Here is a 15,661-nt window from a genome sequence, read left to right as displayed (position 1 = left end):
TATGAAAAGGGTAGAGCACCTACCTGAATGATGCAGGGGATGCTGAAAGCCAGTACAGGGAATTAGCCATGTGGTTGTGCTAGGGTCCATTTCGGAAGCCCAGACTGAACAAGGTTTTAGGCAAGAAGAGCAGGGGTACCAGCCTTATACCCTCAGATGAGCGTGTCTAGGGATAAACACAGCAGGCGGTCGAGACTGAGGAAGTGCTCGAGTCTCCCTAATGGACATAGAGTTATGTTATAGGTAAGTCCTTCAACACAGGAACATGACTGCATATCACATAAACAAGACCAAGGGGAATTGAAACAAAATTAATCAACTCTCTCAGATGGGGTACTGTGGTCCTGATGGCTCAGGCAGATAGAATACAGCCAAGACATTAAGCCCTTCCTTGGGTGTCCAAAACACATTTTCATGTGCATCATGAAAAACACGTTGCACTCAAAACTTCATGAACCCCAGTGTTCAGTAAGACAACATAGGCCCAACACATAACAATACAAAACAAGGCACATTGGCATGAGTTACTTTTATCTCAAAAGACAAAAAAATAAACATTTGTTTATATTTCTTGACCTTTAAAGACCTTTTTCAGAATAAAAACTTAATAAAAAAATAAAAGCAATTTTCCGCAAATCCTTCTCATTTTGCCAACAAGTGCTTCCTGTCAGTAAATACATAAGTGCATAGTGAAAACAAGACCTCAGGTGATGAATTAGCCCTAATCTTTCCCAGACCTTCACATTCAAAATAGTTTAACTCATAATAACTGAAATAACTCCAGACTCAACAGCGCTAGAACGCTGAGACATGCCTGTCCAAACAAACAACATGCCTGCACTGGTTGAGCACTCATAACCTGTTTGAATTTCATAAATAATCCTGCAGTTGAGACCATCAATCTTTATCATAGAATGTGCTAAGATCGGGTCTGTTTAAAAGTAATCTTTCTGTTGAAATGCTCATTAATCTGACCAATAATTCAGACCCTGACCCATACTTGCCCTGCAGATTATACTGCTGACCAATCACTTTCATTGGTGAGTTAACATCATAGCAGTGAAATCATTCCCATATGTTCTGTGTTTATTTTAAAAATGCTGGCCATAAATGACAGGCTTCCCTTTCCTGTAGTTAAATAATTCCCCTTCCGGAGCAAACTGTTTTTTGAAATTGTAAACAACACTGTCTTATTGATATACAGCAGGGGTCACTGACCTTACCTCGCGAGCTACTTTGACAAAAATAACATGGCCGAGAGCTACTAATGCTTTATACAGTATTAGTAGTAGCCTATGCATGCAACCACAGAGCTCATTTCCACCCAGAACAGCTGAATAAGCTTTGTATTTGTTTCCTTTCACCTCCTTTACCTTCTCAGACTGTGAATTTGTTTGGAAACTTCAACAGGTTTACGAAGTTCATGTGTTATCATTTTTATGAATATTTCCTTGAACCCTCTGGGGGACTACCCAGAAACAGGTGGGGAGCCACTGGTAGTTCGCAAGCAGTTGGAGACCCCTGGCCCACAGTATATTATAAATTTACACTCAAAAATGTTTACCATGATGGTTACCTCTGATACAACAGGCACCTGTTTGGATACAGCAAACTGAATTAAAAAGCAGTATTAGGTAATAGGCCTACTATACTACATTAACATCACTTCCTCGTCCTTTACCATGTTACTACTGTAATGATATAATTAATGGGTCATTTATAAATGCTGGGTTTAAAGTGCAATTTGTCAGTTAAGTTTATGTAGGTGAACTGAGGAGTCTTTAAACATTTCTTGAAAGTCCCCAAAGTACCAGAACACAGCAACAGAATGCAGAATATGGAATGCAGAATACTGGCACAGAATGCAGAATACTAGGTAACTTATTCCTCCAATGAGGAACCACCGAGGAAAAGAGTCTTGATTGTGACCTCTTGTTAATGGATGGTCGACACAGCAGACACTCATCAGAGGACTGCAGTGGGCGAGACAGGACGTAGAGCTAGTCCATGGAATTCAAATAGCAGAGTGCAGACCCAGTAAGTATCCTATAGGCCAGAGTGAGAGATTTGAATTTAATTCTGGCTGCTAGGAAGCCAATGAAGAGGAGTTAGTGTCTCCTTTGGCTGATTAAAGACCAGACATGCTGCTGCATTTTGAATCATTTATAATGGTCTCACGACAGAAGCGGGTAGGCCAGCTAACAATTAATTATAATAGTCCAATTAAAGAACCATGGCCTGCACAATAAGTTGTGTGGCCTATTGGGTCATAAGAATCTAGGATAAACCAACATGACTTTGTGACTGAGGCTACATGTTCAGAAGTCATCAATGGTGATACCCATTACGTGCCGATTTAGTTAGAACACAACCATAAAACCTCAATCTAATATTAATAAGGCTATGAAGAGACAGTGTACGCTAGTCCTACTCCTGACCATGAAACATTTCCATTGATTTCTGTAATAAAATATGTCTTTTTTAATTCATAGTTGATAATCTAAATAATGGTAAAACCCCAAACACTGCTCAGATACAACCCCAAATCAGAAAAAGTTGGGACATTGTGTAAAATGCAAATAAAAAAGGAATGCAATTGATGATGATAATCTGCAAATCACATAAACTCATATTTAGCTGCAAAAAGGACGAAGACAACATATAAAATGTTGAAAATGACATTAATGACAATTTCATGGAAAATGTTCATTTTGAATTTGATACCAACACGTTTCAAAAAAAGTTGGGACGGGGCCAAGAAAATGCTGGAAAAGTTATGTAATGAGAAAACAAAAGGAGGAATATTTTACAACTACGTAATTATATGGTAACTAGCAACATGATTGGGTATGAAAAAGAACATCCCAGAAAGGGTCTCTTAGAAGTAAAGATGTAGAGGGATTCCTCACTCTGTGTAAACCTGTGTGGATAAATGATGAAACAATATAATTGTAATGCTTCTTAACATTAAATAGTGAAGTATTTGGGAAGTTCATCATCTACAGTACATATTAAAATATTCAGAGAATCCAGAAAAATCTTTGCAAACAAGGGACAAAGTTGAAAAACAATATTGGATGGCCGTGGTCTGATTCATGGACTCCTCTGGTCTAAAGAGGGATGTCCAACTATCCATCTTGTAGTGCTCATTTCAAAACCCAGCATCTACATGTATGACGGTGTGTAGGTGCAGTAGTGCCTATAACATGGGCATCCTGCACATCTGACAAGGCACAATCAATTCTGGATTATGTATACAGGTTTTGAGCAACATATACCATCCAGGCAATGTCTTTTTTGGGGAACACCTTGTGTGCTAAAATGGCCTGTTTGCAGTCCAGACCTGTCATATTAGGTGCATCATGGAATGAAAAACATGATTAAGAATACCCGATACTGTTGAGCGACTGAATGGGCAGCCGTGGCCTACTATGGCTTCAGGCTTGTAACCGAAGGGTTGCCGGGAAAGTGGTTGAGCACTGCTCTCCTATGCCCGCACATCCACGGCTGAAGTGCCCTTGAGCAAGGCACGTAACCCCTCACTGCTTCCCGAGCGCCGCTGTAGCAGGCTCACTGCTCCAGGTTAGTGTGTGCTTCACCTCACTGTGTGTTCACTGTGTGCTGTGTGTGTTTCACTAATTCACAGATTGGGATAAATGCAGAGACCAAATTTCCCTCACGGGATCAAAAGAGTATATATACTTGTACTTATATGAATTCCTACTGTATATGAATGTAGCCTAGCCTACTGTATGAATTCAACTGAATGGGGCAACATTTCAATCTCAAAACTCTAGCAACTGGTCTCCTCAGTTCCTAAACATTTACAGAATGTTGTTAAATGAAGAGGTGAAGCAGCACAGTGATAAAGATGGTCCTGTCTCAACTTTTAAACATGTAATGTTGCTGGCATCAAATTCAAAATGAACATATTTCCATGAAATAATCAAAATGTTTAATTTTCAACATTTTATTTGTTGTCTATGTCCTTTTTGCAGCTATAAATAGGTTTATGAGATTTGTATATTATCACATTCTGTTTTTATTTGCATTTCACATAACGTCCCAACTTTTTCTGATTTGGGGTTGTAAAAACGGCACTAAAGTGCCAGCATCTCTGCCAGAAGAGGGTAGTGTACTGGGCGTACACGGGCGTACACGCCCCATCCACAGTAACACACAAGTAGCCTACACTTGCCCTGCCACAACCTTGATTCTAGTTCAACTAGCCTGCGCATAACATGCGCAAAATAAATTAGTGAGATAGTTGAGAAAAATGTATAAAACAGCCACAACAATTTACATAATACACTTATTAAGTTGCCATTAAATAGGCTAGACACCTAAATAATCATGCTGCGCAATTCTCTGAATTGTATGGCAGATGAGTATGCCCTTCCTGTGCGCATACTTATTGTTTCTCAGTAGACCCCATAATCCCCGCTTTATCACTTGCTAGAGTGCTTAACAGCACAAAGATAGAACGGACCATTGATTGAACGTTTCCGAAGGAGAAACGGAATAATCCGGGCTGAAATGGCCTCGCTAGGAGAACCTGTCCGGCTGGAAAGAGGTAAAGAGAAAACCATATCCGTAGAATTGTACTGTACATTGTGAACCGAGTCAACCAACCTTTCGTAATTTTGTTTGCGATACCGAGTCGTTTGGGCTGCGCTGACTGGCTGCCTAGCCAGTTAACGTTAGCCATTTTAGCATAACGTTAGCTGTCAGTAGCTAGCAAGCTATCTTCTCGCTACCGTTAGCTCAGAAAAACCCAAATGCAATGTATGGGACTTGTCTCGGAACCTGTCATGATGGTCCTTTAAACTAGTCTATACACATTCACCAACATTAGTAAGGGAAGAATAGACTTTAATGTTAGATGTGTAATAATGTTAATAGGCTTGCTGTCTAACGTTAGCTCTCACAAGAAGTAATGTTTGCGGTAACTTGGTGACATTAACCAGCTACCACGAAAACAGCGACTGGTTAGCTAACGTTACGAAGATTTACAAACTAACTCTATTGTAGCCTACCTAAGTATCGAGTCTTTAAAGTCCTTATCATAATTCTTTTAAAATGTAGTTCCTTCAGCAAGGTATCCATGTAATGTACTTTTGCCAGCTGCTTGATCCTCATAATCAGTGTTCTGTCTCGCTCTCTGAATGGTTAGCATTGCCATTATTGCCATTGTTTATCTCTAACGTTAGCTGACGTCAACGAGCCAGGGACCTCTGCTGTGATTGTTTATTGTTTACAGACCACGGCTAGCTAACAACTTTTTTTAGTAGTAGCCCCTGAGTTGATATTTTTCGGTACCAAAACGTTCATGATGAACTCATGACATAAAAACTCATCTTCGCCTAGACTATTTGCTTGTAAGTAACGTTAGCTAGCCCGTAAATGCAAGGCAGTAGATGCAAGCCAACATAGATGGCTTATGGTGCGGTTATGTAATGTGTTGCAGAAGTGTGTTGGAAAGAGTATACATCCCGCCAATATAAGTTTGTGGAGACAGCTCTTTGATTTTTAAATCATTAAGATACGAGTTGGTTTTGGGTAATTTGTTCTAACTGTGATAAACATGATCAGGAAAATGTAACAGCACCACATAAAAACACCCAGGTAGTAAAGACCTGTGATATTGATCACACTATTTCATATTTCTCTATGATTGTGGGGAGGCATTCTCTAAAGCTGTGTCAGACCTTTGATGGAATTGCTCTCCTGTCCTCAGATATTAACCGAGCCATTGAACTACTGGACAAGCTTCAGAGAACCGGAGAGGTTCCCCCGCAGAAACTCCAGGCACTCCAGAGGGTTCTACAGAGCGAGTTCTGCAATGCCGTCCGTGAGGTATGACGTCCCCATTGCACGTAATAAAAACAGGGTACTAACCAGAAACTTGTGGGCAGGGGCGTCACTAGGCCCCCTTTACTGGGGCATGTGCCCCAGTATTGAACTCTTGCCTCTATGGTAGCATTATTATTATTATTATTATTATTATCATCAGTAGATTGGTCTCTGCCCCAGTAGAGTTTTGGGTCTAGTGACATTCCTGCTTGGGTGAAAGAAACAGCATCAAGGAAAATCTTTCACAGCTTTGTTTGACAGCTGAATATGTGATTGAGACTACAATCTTTTGTGCCTATGTCTATGATCAAATGTATACATCCCTATGACTGCATAAAATCACTCTTCTTAACAGAGTAGTCATAGCTGTGCAACCTGGAACAGATATCATCAAAGCCCTTGTCTCACTAGGGGGTGGGGATCATCTCAAAGATGACACCTTTGCACTCTACTGATGTTTGTAAAGGTGCAGGCATTTATCCTGTTGTATGCTTGTTGACATTTGAGCTCAATAGCCACTCAAAAGACACCCCTCCCCTCTGTATACCTGAAGATCCATAGTCTTTTTTTTTCATCATGCACACTTAATGGACAGTTGGAGAATGAGGGTGAATGTTGAATTCTATGGAAAAAGTATAATGCATTTTAATCAGGCTGTATCTGTGCTTTTTAGTTGAGCTGTCAGAAGAGCTAACAATTTGAGCTAACAAGATGTAGAAATGTGGTCACATGTCAATGATGTCGTGCAGAATTTTCCTGTGGAAAACGTCTTGGATCAGTTGGTGCTCAAGTCACTGTAATTTGCCCTGTGTAGTGTACAATAGTAACATTTCCACTAACTCTGCTGCTTCACCAGAGAAAAACAATTAGAGGTTCTTTTGATGTATTCAGTGAAAAGATGGGGAGGATATCTCTCTATTTTGTAGGGTTATTTGTGGAATTCAGGGCTAGATGCTGGGGGCATGAAGTTGTTAGGCTTTTAACTGAATGGAGGAGAAGTTGGCGTAAAAGCCTGGATTTGCCTGCAGAGCTGCATGTGCAGACTCTTTAAGTGTCTCTTTAAGTGTTAAGTGGCTAATGGCAGGCTAAGGCACGGCTGGGAAATAAGCTCTCCCTCCCTCGCTCCTGTGTGGGTCTGCAGTCTGTTTCTGTCTGTCATCTGAAAATGCTAAAAATGACGTGATCCCGCAACGGTGCTGGCAGCAGCCTCCCCTTTCCCGCTGGTTGATCATCTGTCACTGTTGTCTTCAGAGAGAGAGAGAGAGAGAGAGAGAGAGAAAATGCAAAGACAGACAGACAGAGACACAGAAATAGGAAAACTGATTTAATCTGAAAACCAGTGTTGTTGGTGGTGGTGTATAAGTAAGTATATATACTCTTTTGATCCCGTGAGGGAAATTTGGTCTCTGCATTTAACCCAATCCGTGAATTAGTGAAACACAAACAGCACACAGTGAACACACAGTGAGGTGAAACACACACTAATCCCGGCGCAGTGAGCTGCCTGCTACGACGGCGGCGCTCGGGGAGCAGTGAGGGGTTAGGTGCCTTGCTCAAGGGCACTTCAGCTGTGGCCCACTGGTCGGGGCTCGAACCGGCAACCCTCCGGTTACAAGTCCAGAGTGCTAACCAGTGGGCCACGGCTGCCCCAAACTGGTGGTGGTTTGTTCTTTGGTTTAGGCTAGTTCTCTCATAATACGGTCACTTTGTCTAATTGCAAAACAAATCCTGCACTGTGGAACGACACTGCCAGATAAAGCTAAATTGTCTTTGTTTGGGTTAGCCTATTTAAGCAGCTCCTGGAAGCACATCACATTTTGCTTGAAGTCTCTAGCCTGGCCTCACCAAACTTTAACCAAGGGAAAGCCCCCCCACACACAGACCACAGACACTCTCACACACAGGTCTACCCTCTCACACACACACACACACACACACACACACGCGCGCGCACACACACATGCACGCACACTTATCAGCCCATGATGGGAGTAATTGCACTGACAGACTGGCAGACGAGGGGAAATGGTGATGTGTGTTTAGTGGTCTCTGAGCTACAACTGTGGCTAGACTCTGACACTGAAGTGCAGCGATGCACCGTCATACAGTGTCAGTATCTGCCAAGAAACCCAAATATTAGCCGCTGTTGCTGCTGTCCTACTGCCTTATGCTTGTGGTCCATCAAGGGACCGCCAGCGAGGTCAGGTCAGCTGACAAGCCAGTGGTGAAGCAGCTCAGCAGAAAGCACTCAGTTTGACAGAGAAATTTGAAGTGTTTTTCAGCCTCAGAGAAACCATATGACTCAAATTTTACTTTACCCAAGTTTGTTTTTAAGGCAGTATTTCACCTACTGGTGTCTAGGGTTTTGATTCGATTAGTTGTTGACTATTGAATTAATTGGCAACTATTTAGATGAACGATTATTCTGCTTGTGTAAGCTTTACTTACTTGCTCTACTGTATGACCGTGAACTAAATATCTTTGGTGTGTGCACAAATTGAAGACATCATCATGGGCTTTGGAAAACAATGATCACATTTTTTTCACCATTTTCTGGCATTTTATCAATCAAACAACTAATCGATTAATCAAGAAAATAATCGTCAGATTAATTGACTATGAAAATAATCCTAAATTGCAGCTAGAGGTCTGAACTCCCGTGGGATCCGCGGGTCATGAAAGAGTACACACAAAAGAGTGCGATGCGGGACATGTTTTTGAAAGCTCTATTCGGGAGCGGGTGGGACTTGAAATCGAAAGCATGACAGAGGAAGAGGACACCACTAGGCTACTTCAGATGTTAGTGCCTTTCTAAAGAACGGATGCCAGCTAGCATAGCTGTGCTACAGTAGCCTATTCAGAATCAAGAAACTTAAAATCAGACATCTGGCAGTCTTTTTCAGTTGTGTGTGTCAAGTGGTCCTTTTGTGAGACAGAAGGCAAAACTGAATATCCCTCCTGCATATCTTCTGCAGGATTTAGCGGGCGAGAGGGGGACCTAATGTTACAGATGCGGGCGGGAGGGGGACAAAAAATGACACATTATTGCGGGAGCGGGACAGAATGTTGCAGGAGTGGGCGGGCGGGCGTGGGACTGAAAAATAAGTCCCTCGCAGCAGACCTCTAGCTGCAGCCCTTTTGGTGTCGGTGATGCTGTGCTGCACTCCACTTATGGCCTCCTAAGGATGGTCTGATTGGGTTTAGTGGACCATTGAGACTCCATGAGATGTATAAAACCTGCTGGTTAGGCACCCGGTTCATGTCCATTTAAACCATATGCGTCTGGCCTTTAGGATTCGTTAGGGCAGTCCCAAGTAGTAGCTTTTCACTGTTGTCATGGCTTTGGATAAAATCATCTGTTAAATTAATGAACAAATGAATGACTATCAATAAATGATGAAGTAAAATGCAAAAGTAGATGTTTTGCTGCGAGTTGTTATGTCTAATGCAGGAGTAACCATTCATGCCCCCCATCTTTCTTTCTTTGTCTCTTACCATCTTTCTGTTTCTCTTTCTTTCTTTCTTTCTTTCTTTCTTTCTTTCTTTCTCTCTCTCTCTCTCTCTCTCTCTCTCTCTCTCTCTCTCTCTCTCTCTCTCTCTCTCTCTCTACACAGGTGTATGAGCATGTGTATGAGACAGTGGACATCAACAGCAGCCCAGAGGTGCGAGCCAGCGCTACTGCCAAGGTGGGTTCTGCTCGGACATCCGCACGGTGTTGTTGGATCAGAGAGGAGGGACTGTTCAATAAAAACAAGTAGAATGGAAATTTCTATTCATAACATTGCCATGCTTTCTATTGAATGAGTGGAGGAAGCAGCACTATGGAGAGAACTGTTCTAGCTGTCAAATTACCCAAAAGGTTAGATTGCTAGTCTTTGGCCAAAACAGCTGCATAACGTCATAAGATGCATTCATAGGCTATGCTTATTAGCAGGGCTTGAAAACGAAATTATTTTTCAAACGTTCCGTTCCGAACGGTTCAGGTAGGCCTATGTTTAACGTTTTCGTTCTTGCATGCGTTCCGCCACCAACATATCGGTCCTGAACCGGTTCGGAACGCAAAATATCGTTCGTTCTTAAAGTTCCGGCAGTGTTTGGCGGGCCTATCAAGTCTATTTTTGTGAACTTTACCTTAGAATAGACGTACTCATTATTTCCCCTTGATTTAGCCTATACCGTAGCTATGCCCAAAAATAATAAATCACAGGCGGCATCCAAAAACATTCAGATGGGCTATCCATCCCATAGCCTACAGACTTAGTGTAAGCCTAACCTATGCCTATAAATAATTTCTTATACGATCCTTCACTGAGCTAGTGCCTGCTGTGTTAATATGACTGTGCTGATGCTAAGCTGCAGCTCCCTCAAATCTATATAGGTTCTCATGCATATTAGGCTAGCTTTTGCCAATGAAAATGAATGCAACAAAAAAAAAAACAGTAGGCCTACTGCTGCTAACTGAAGAAACGTTTACGTTACTGTAAGGAAATTATTATTATTGTATAACCATTTGTGTAAGCAGAAATATTGTTGTGCTGAGTTCTAAGAACAGAGAGTTCAAGTTAAATGTTGTTGTGCTGAGTTCTAAGAACAGAGAGTACAAGTTAAGTGTGCAGACAGACAGGAACTGCACCCATCTCATGTCTAGCTTTCCAAAAACGGGAGATTTTTTTTCGGGGGGGGGGGGGTCAGTGTTTATACCGGAGCTGTGTTTGCATATTTAATACGTTTCATACACGTCTTTCAACACTGAATTTCGGTCGTTGCTTGTACTTTACCATTACCTTACGCATGCCACTTATGTATCCACCAGCTGCCTGCCTGCAGCCTACTTCCAAAACTCCAAAGCTGCTTGCTGTCAGATTTGGTTCCGAGGGAACAAGTTCAGTGTATCAACAACACTCAATAACAGTTTATGTGATGTGTTAATCAATTAAATTCAACAGCTAGTTCTGGAGGCCATTCATCTAGCCCGCTTCCTTACGACGAGACTCAGGCTGCACCCACTTCCTTATTTGGGTTGCCAGGTTTTAGCCTATGACAAAACGGTTGAAATTGAAACTAAGTGATCGTGTATGTGTAGGGTGTATTTCATACACAATCTGGCAACCTGAATTCATCAATGATTTTAAAATGAAGTTTGATGGCCATGCAAATTACTGGAGTTTTCCGGGAGAAATAACAAAACGGGAGGGTGCTGGGAGATGACCTTGAAATACGGGAGAAACACGGGAAAAACGGGAGTGTTGACAGGTATGCTGTGTGTGTGGGTGGGTGAGGTAAGAGTATGTCACAATGAAGTCGCTATGCCTTGCTTTCTATTTTCTGTGTGCATCTGTACAATAAAAGACACAGCTTTTGGGCTGCAGAGTCAGAGACTGATGGTGTGAGGAATTCTTCCTTACATTAGCAGGCTCTTGGTACCAGAGTTTGTGGGCAAAGCCATACTACGTGTTGTGGTTCTTGTATGTTGGGGTTAAATTCCCTGACAGTTACCAACAATGTTAACAACAAACTCAGCTTCACTGCTGCAAACAAAGTTGGCTATATGCTTCGCCATATAACGAACCAGCTAGCCTTGTGATAACAAAATCTTTACCTTTTGTTTAGTCCACTGAAAGTTATACACATATCAAACGATTAAATACACAGTTATGGAGGAATTGTTTTGGGGAAGCAGTTGCACTATCCCACTTTTGCTGCCTTTAAGCCACTTAAATCCATAGCCTAGATGAGCGTTACAACTTGACGTGATGGTGAAGCTAAATGCCCAAGAAACGTCACGTCAAGTTGCCTACTAAACGCAAAAACTTAATGACAGCTTGTTCGTGGTGGTGTGCTGCCTAATTGAAATGGGATAGGCAAGTATCTTATATTCGGCTATTACGTGTGGCACATTTATTGGGCTTATAGCCTCTTTTAATTTAGGCCTATTTGATGTTGAACTGATATGACTGAGCAGCAGAAAAGTCATAGTCGATACATCGTTTATTATTATAATTAGGCTCTTGTGATAGCCTACTATTACTTTACTACTATTACTGTTATTATTATTATTATTCGGATGAGGCAAAGGAATGTAAATCTGAGTCTGAAATGTTGGCTACAAACAGTCTATACTGCTGTAACTGCACTGCTGCTATTATTAATTGTTAACTTCCGGGAACTATTTGAGGCTTCCATTAGCTGCCATTGTTGGAAAAAAATGGAACATTGGCGTCAATGGAGTTGTCGCAACTCTACCTTTATATGGCTCTGGGTAGGCCTAGTTGGCTACATAGCGGCTTGTTAGCTCACATTAACAGTGTAGATGCGGGCTTGTTTTTCGCACAACCGGAAATAGTCTCCCTGACATAGGATATGCTTTTGTGAAATTTTATAAAATATATAGAGAACGAAAAAAAAAACGTTATTAACCGGTTTTGTGGATTTCAGAATAACGTTTCTGTTCCGGAACAGTTGAAGACCATTTTGTTTTCGTTTCCGTTTCTGCTCCTCGTAAAATTCCGTACAATTCCGTTCGTTTTCGGTTTTCGTTTTCGTTCCTTGAACCGGTTCGGAGCCCTGCTTATTAGTGTCCATAGTGAGGAGCTACGTCAAGGTTCTGATGAAGCAGGAGTCTCTGAGCACTCACACACACACACACACACACACACACACGCACAAACACAGACAAATCTAGGAAGCTAGAAAGAAGGAAGGAGGTGAGAATCTTATATTCCCCATTTATGTGAGCTATTGGTCACTGCTGCTCTGGCATCCATGCGTCAGGTTGGTTCCCTGTCTGTGTTGAGTGGGAGAGGTCAGGTGGAGGTGAGAGCCAGCATGACACACACACACACACACACACACACTACCCCTCACCCCATATATATATATTCATAAGTACTCATATCTTATATATGCTTATACATCTATTCATCTGCTCTTCTTCTATGGGCCCCTCTATCCCTCTAAGAATTGTGTGTGAGTTCACACAGGTGTATCAAAGATTCAGACTTATGCAAGGGATCTCTACCACTTCTGAATAGATGTTTTCCTTTTGTTTAGCACAAGGAAACCAATAGAGTTTGGGGTCCAGAATTGGATTCAATTTGTGGCGGTAGCTGACTGGGTGCATAAAAAACGCAGCTCAATGAAAGGATTTTATCTTATCTTTAATTTAAATAGTACAACATAGAACCTTAATGTGTGGCGGCCGGATTTGATTTTGTGGCGCCCCGCCACAGATTAGTCAATGTATGGGAAACACTGGGGTCTGTGTTAACTGTTTTGCAAAATGGTGTGAGAAATGTGCGAACCCAATGAACATTTGCAAGAGATGACTATTGCTATGCAAAGAAGGTGTTAATAAAGACCCAGTGGATCCCAGTTTCTTTAAGCAGGTCAAAGTAATCGAGAAAAACTGTAAAAGTGTTCAGGATGACATCCAAAGCAAAGGAAAGAGATAGATGACTGGTAGTACATCCTTACATGAGCAGTAATCTACTGCCTGCCTGGGGAGCTTTTAGAAAAGTTTGCTTCTTTACAGAAGAAGCGAAAGTGTAAAGTGAATCGAAAGGGAGGTGTTACATTTTCGTATGGGACCGCCGAGCGAGTGAAATGTCTCCATCCGTTTCGTGTATTTTTTAACTGCAATTTTATAAGTGACCAGTATACCTTTTGGGGGAAGCATTTGTTCTGTGCGGGTGTCATCTGCATTCCATAGATCAAGAACTAGAAGGCTACTGGAGGAAGTGTAGTGGTTGCAGAGTGGAGATGTTTTTCACGGGTGTCAGAGAATTCTTTCTCTACACTGCCTCTTAGTAAAAAAAACTATTGCATAAAACAGTTTTAAGTTGATATGGCCATGGTATAGTCTTAATTTTTCCATTTGGATGTCTTGAAAAGGTCTTAAGTCTTTAAATGTGCACTTGAAAAATGTGCAGATACCCTGTTATATGGTACATTGTTTATTACTCAGTATTTGTAAATATTGCAAAATATTTATTTGGTCAATTTTGAGGAGGGTTTTGTGGCTTGGTGTTGTGTTTTTATAGGTGTGTTAGTGTGTATACCATTGACTCATATCCCTTTTTGTGGCACAGTTAAAGACGGCTGGAGTTGAACCGGAGTGCTTTTCCTGTCAGGTTCAAAACGCTGACAGTAAAAATACATGAATAACGGAATAAGCGTTAAAATGAGCAAAAAGAAATAAAGAAATGGGCACAATTAAATTAAGGAAAAAACATAAGAAACGGGCTGTTCATGTAAATCTCTCGCTATTGATCTCTCTATAAATATGTCTCTCTGTCTCTGTCTGTCTCTCTCTCACTATTGATCTCTCTATAAATATGTCTCTCTGTCTCTGTCTGTCTCTCTCTCTGTCTGTCTGTCTCTCTCTATTGATCTCTCTATAAATATGTCTCTCTGTCTCTGTCTGTCTCTCTCTCTGTCTGTCTGTCTGTCTGTCTCTCTGTCTCTCTGATTCTCTCTCTCTCTCTCTCTCTCTCTCTCTCTGTCTGTCTCTGTCTGTCTGTATCTCTGTCTCTCTGTCTCTCTCTGTCTGTCTGTCTGTCTGTCTGTCTGTCTGTCTCTCTCTCTCTCTCTCTCTGTCTGTGTCTGTCTCTCTCTCTCTCCCTCTCTCTCTCTCTCTCTCTCTCTCTGTCTGTCTGTCTGTCTCGGCGCGGGCACAGGCGACGGTAGCGGCGTTTGCGGCCAGCGAGGCCACTCTCACCCGCGTGTAGTGGAGCTGCCCAAGACTGAGGAAGGCCTGGGCTTCAACATCATGGGAGGCAAGGAGCAGAACTCCCCAATCTACATCTCCCGCATCATCCCCGGCGGCATCGCCGACCGCCACGGCGGGCTCAAGAGAGGGGACCAGCTGCTCTCCGTCAACGGAGTGGTACGTGTGGCCATGCCTGTGTGTGTGTGTGTGTGTGTGTGTGTGGTAGCATGTATGGGCACACAACCACATACAGTACAATGTATGTATATGTCTATAAGAAGAGTTTGGTTCCAAAACGCTATATCCTCCATTTCAACCAATTTCCATAAATCATTTTTTTACATTTTGTTTTACAGGTAATTTCAGTGCAACTGTAATTTGGTTATTGTTATTTGATTAACCTTTACTCAGTCAAAGCAGCGAAACTGCAATTGGATTGATATTACCTGAAATACACAATTAAATAACATGATTTATTAATGTTTTTTTTTTTAAATGGAGACATGGCGTTTTCTTATGATGTACTTGAGTGTTTGAACACCCTGACATGTGTGCAGAGATGGGCATTCATGAGTATTTGTGGCTTAATCTGCACCTTGCCTGCCATGTGAACAGAATGTGTGCATCCCGGCAGAAAGTGCTAGAACTGCTCTGTAAGCTTTAAGAGCAGTTTAGTGAACGCTTGGCAGGAGGGGGCAGGCTGGGCCATTTTCAAAAAAGGAAATGTGTTTCAGGAAATGTAGATTTATTTTATCTTCTTACATATGCTGTTTCTATTTTTGTATTAACCTCTTGGTTGCTCACTTTTTCTTTTTTTTTTATTCTCTGTTCTGTTCTTCCACCCTCTCTCTCTCTCTGCCCCCCCCCCCCCCCTTCACACTTTAAATGCCTCTTGCTCTCACTCTCTTCCTTCATCTGTTTGTTTTTATCTTCTCTCATATTCTTTAATATCGCTCTCTCTTTTTCCCACTCTTTTCTTTTTCACTTTTACCTTCCCTCTTTCTTCTCCTCTCTCCCTCTGTTTACTTCTCCCCCTCTTTCCCCCTCTTTCCCCCTCTCTCCCCCCCTCGCTCTCCCTCTCTCCCCCTATCTACCTCTATC

The 15,661-nt window shown here is 41.9% G+C and overlaps 1 protein-coding gene across 1 annotated transcript; it reads left to right on the top strand.

Moving 5' to 3' along the window:
* The first annotated feature begins 4,420 nt into the window (after window positions 1-4,420).
* Window positions 4,421-15,217, top strand: lin7c (lin-7 homolog C (C. elegans)). The gene is given in 6 exon segments (XM_042075468.1): window positions 4,421-4,573; window positions 5,738-5,856; window positions 9,468-9,539; window positions 14,529-14,553; window positions 14,556-14,737; window positions 15,176-15,217. Coding segments are annotated over 6 exon segments (477 nt in total). The 5' UTR covers window positions 4,421-4,536.
* Window positions 15,218-15,661: the final 444 nt, after the last annotated feature.

This window comes from Alosa sapidissima, chromosome 20, assembly GCF_018492685.1.
Source record: "Alosa sapidissima isolate fAloSap1 chromosome 20, fAloSap1.pri, whole genome shotgun sequence".
NCBI classification, from domain to species: Eukaryota; Metazoa; Chordata; class Actinopteri; order Clupeiformes; family Clupeidae; genus Alosa; species Alosa sapidissima.
The sequence above is the reverse complement of the archived record's forward strand: the minus strand, read 5'-3'. Positions and strand labels throughout refer to the sequence as shown.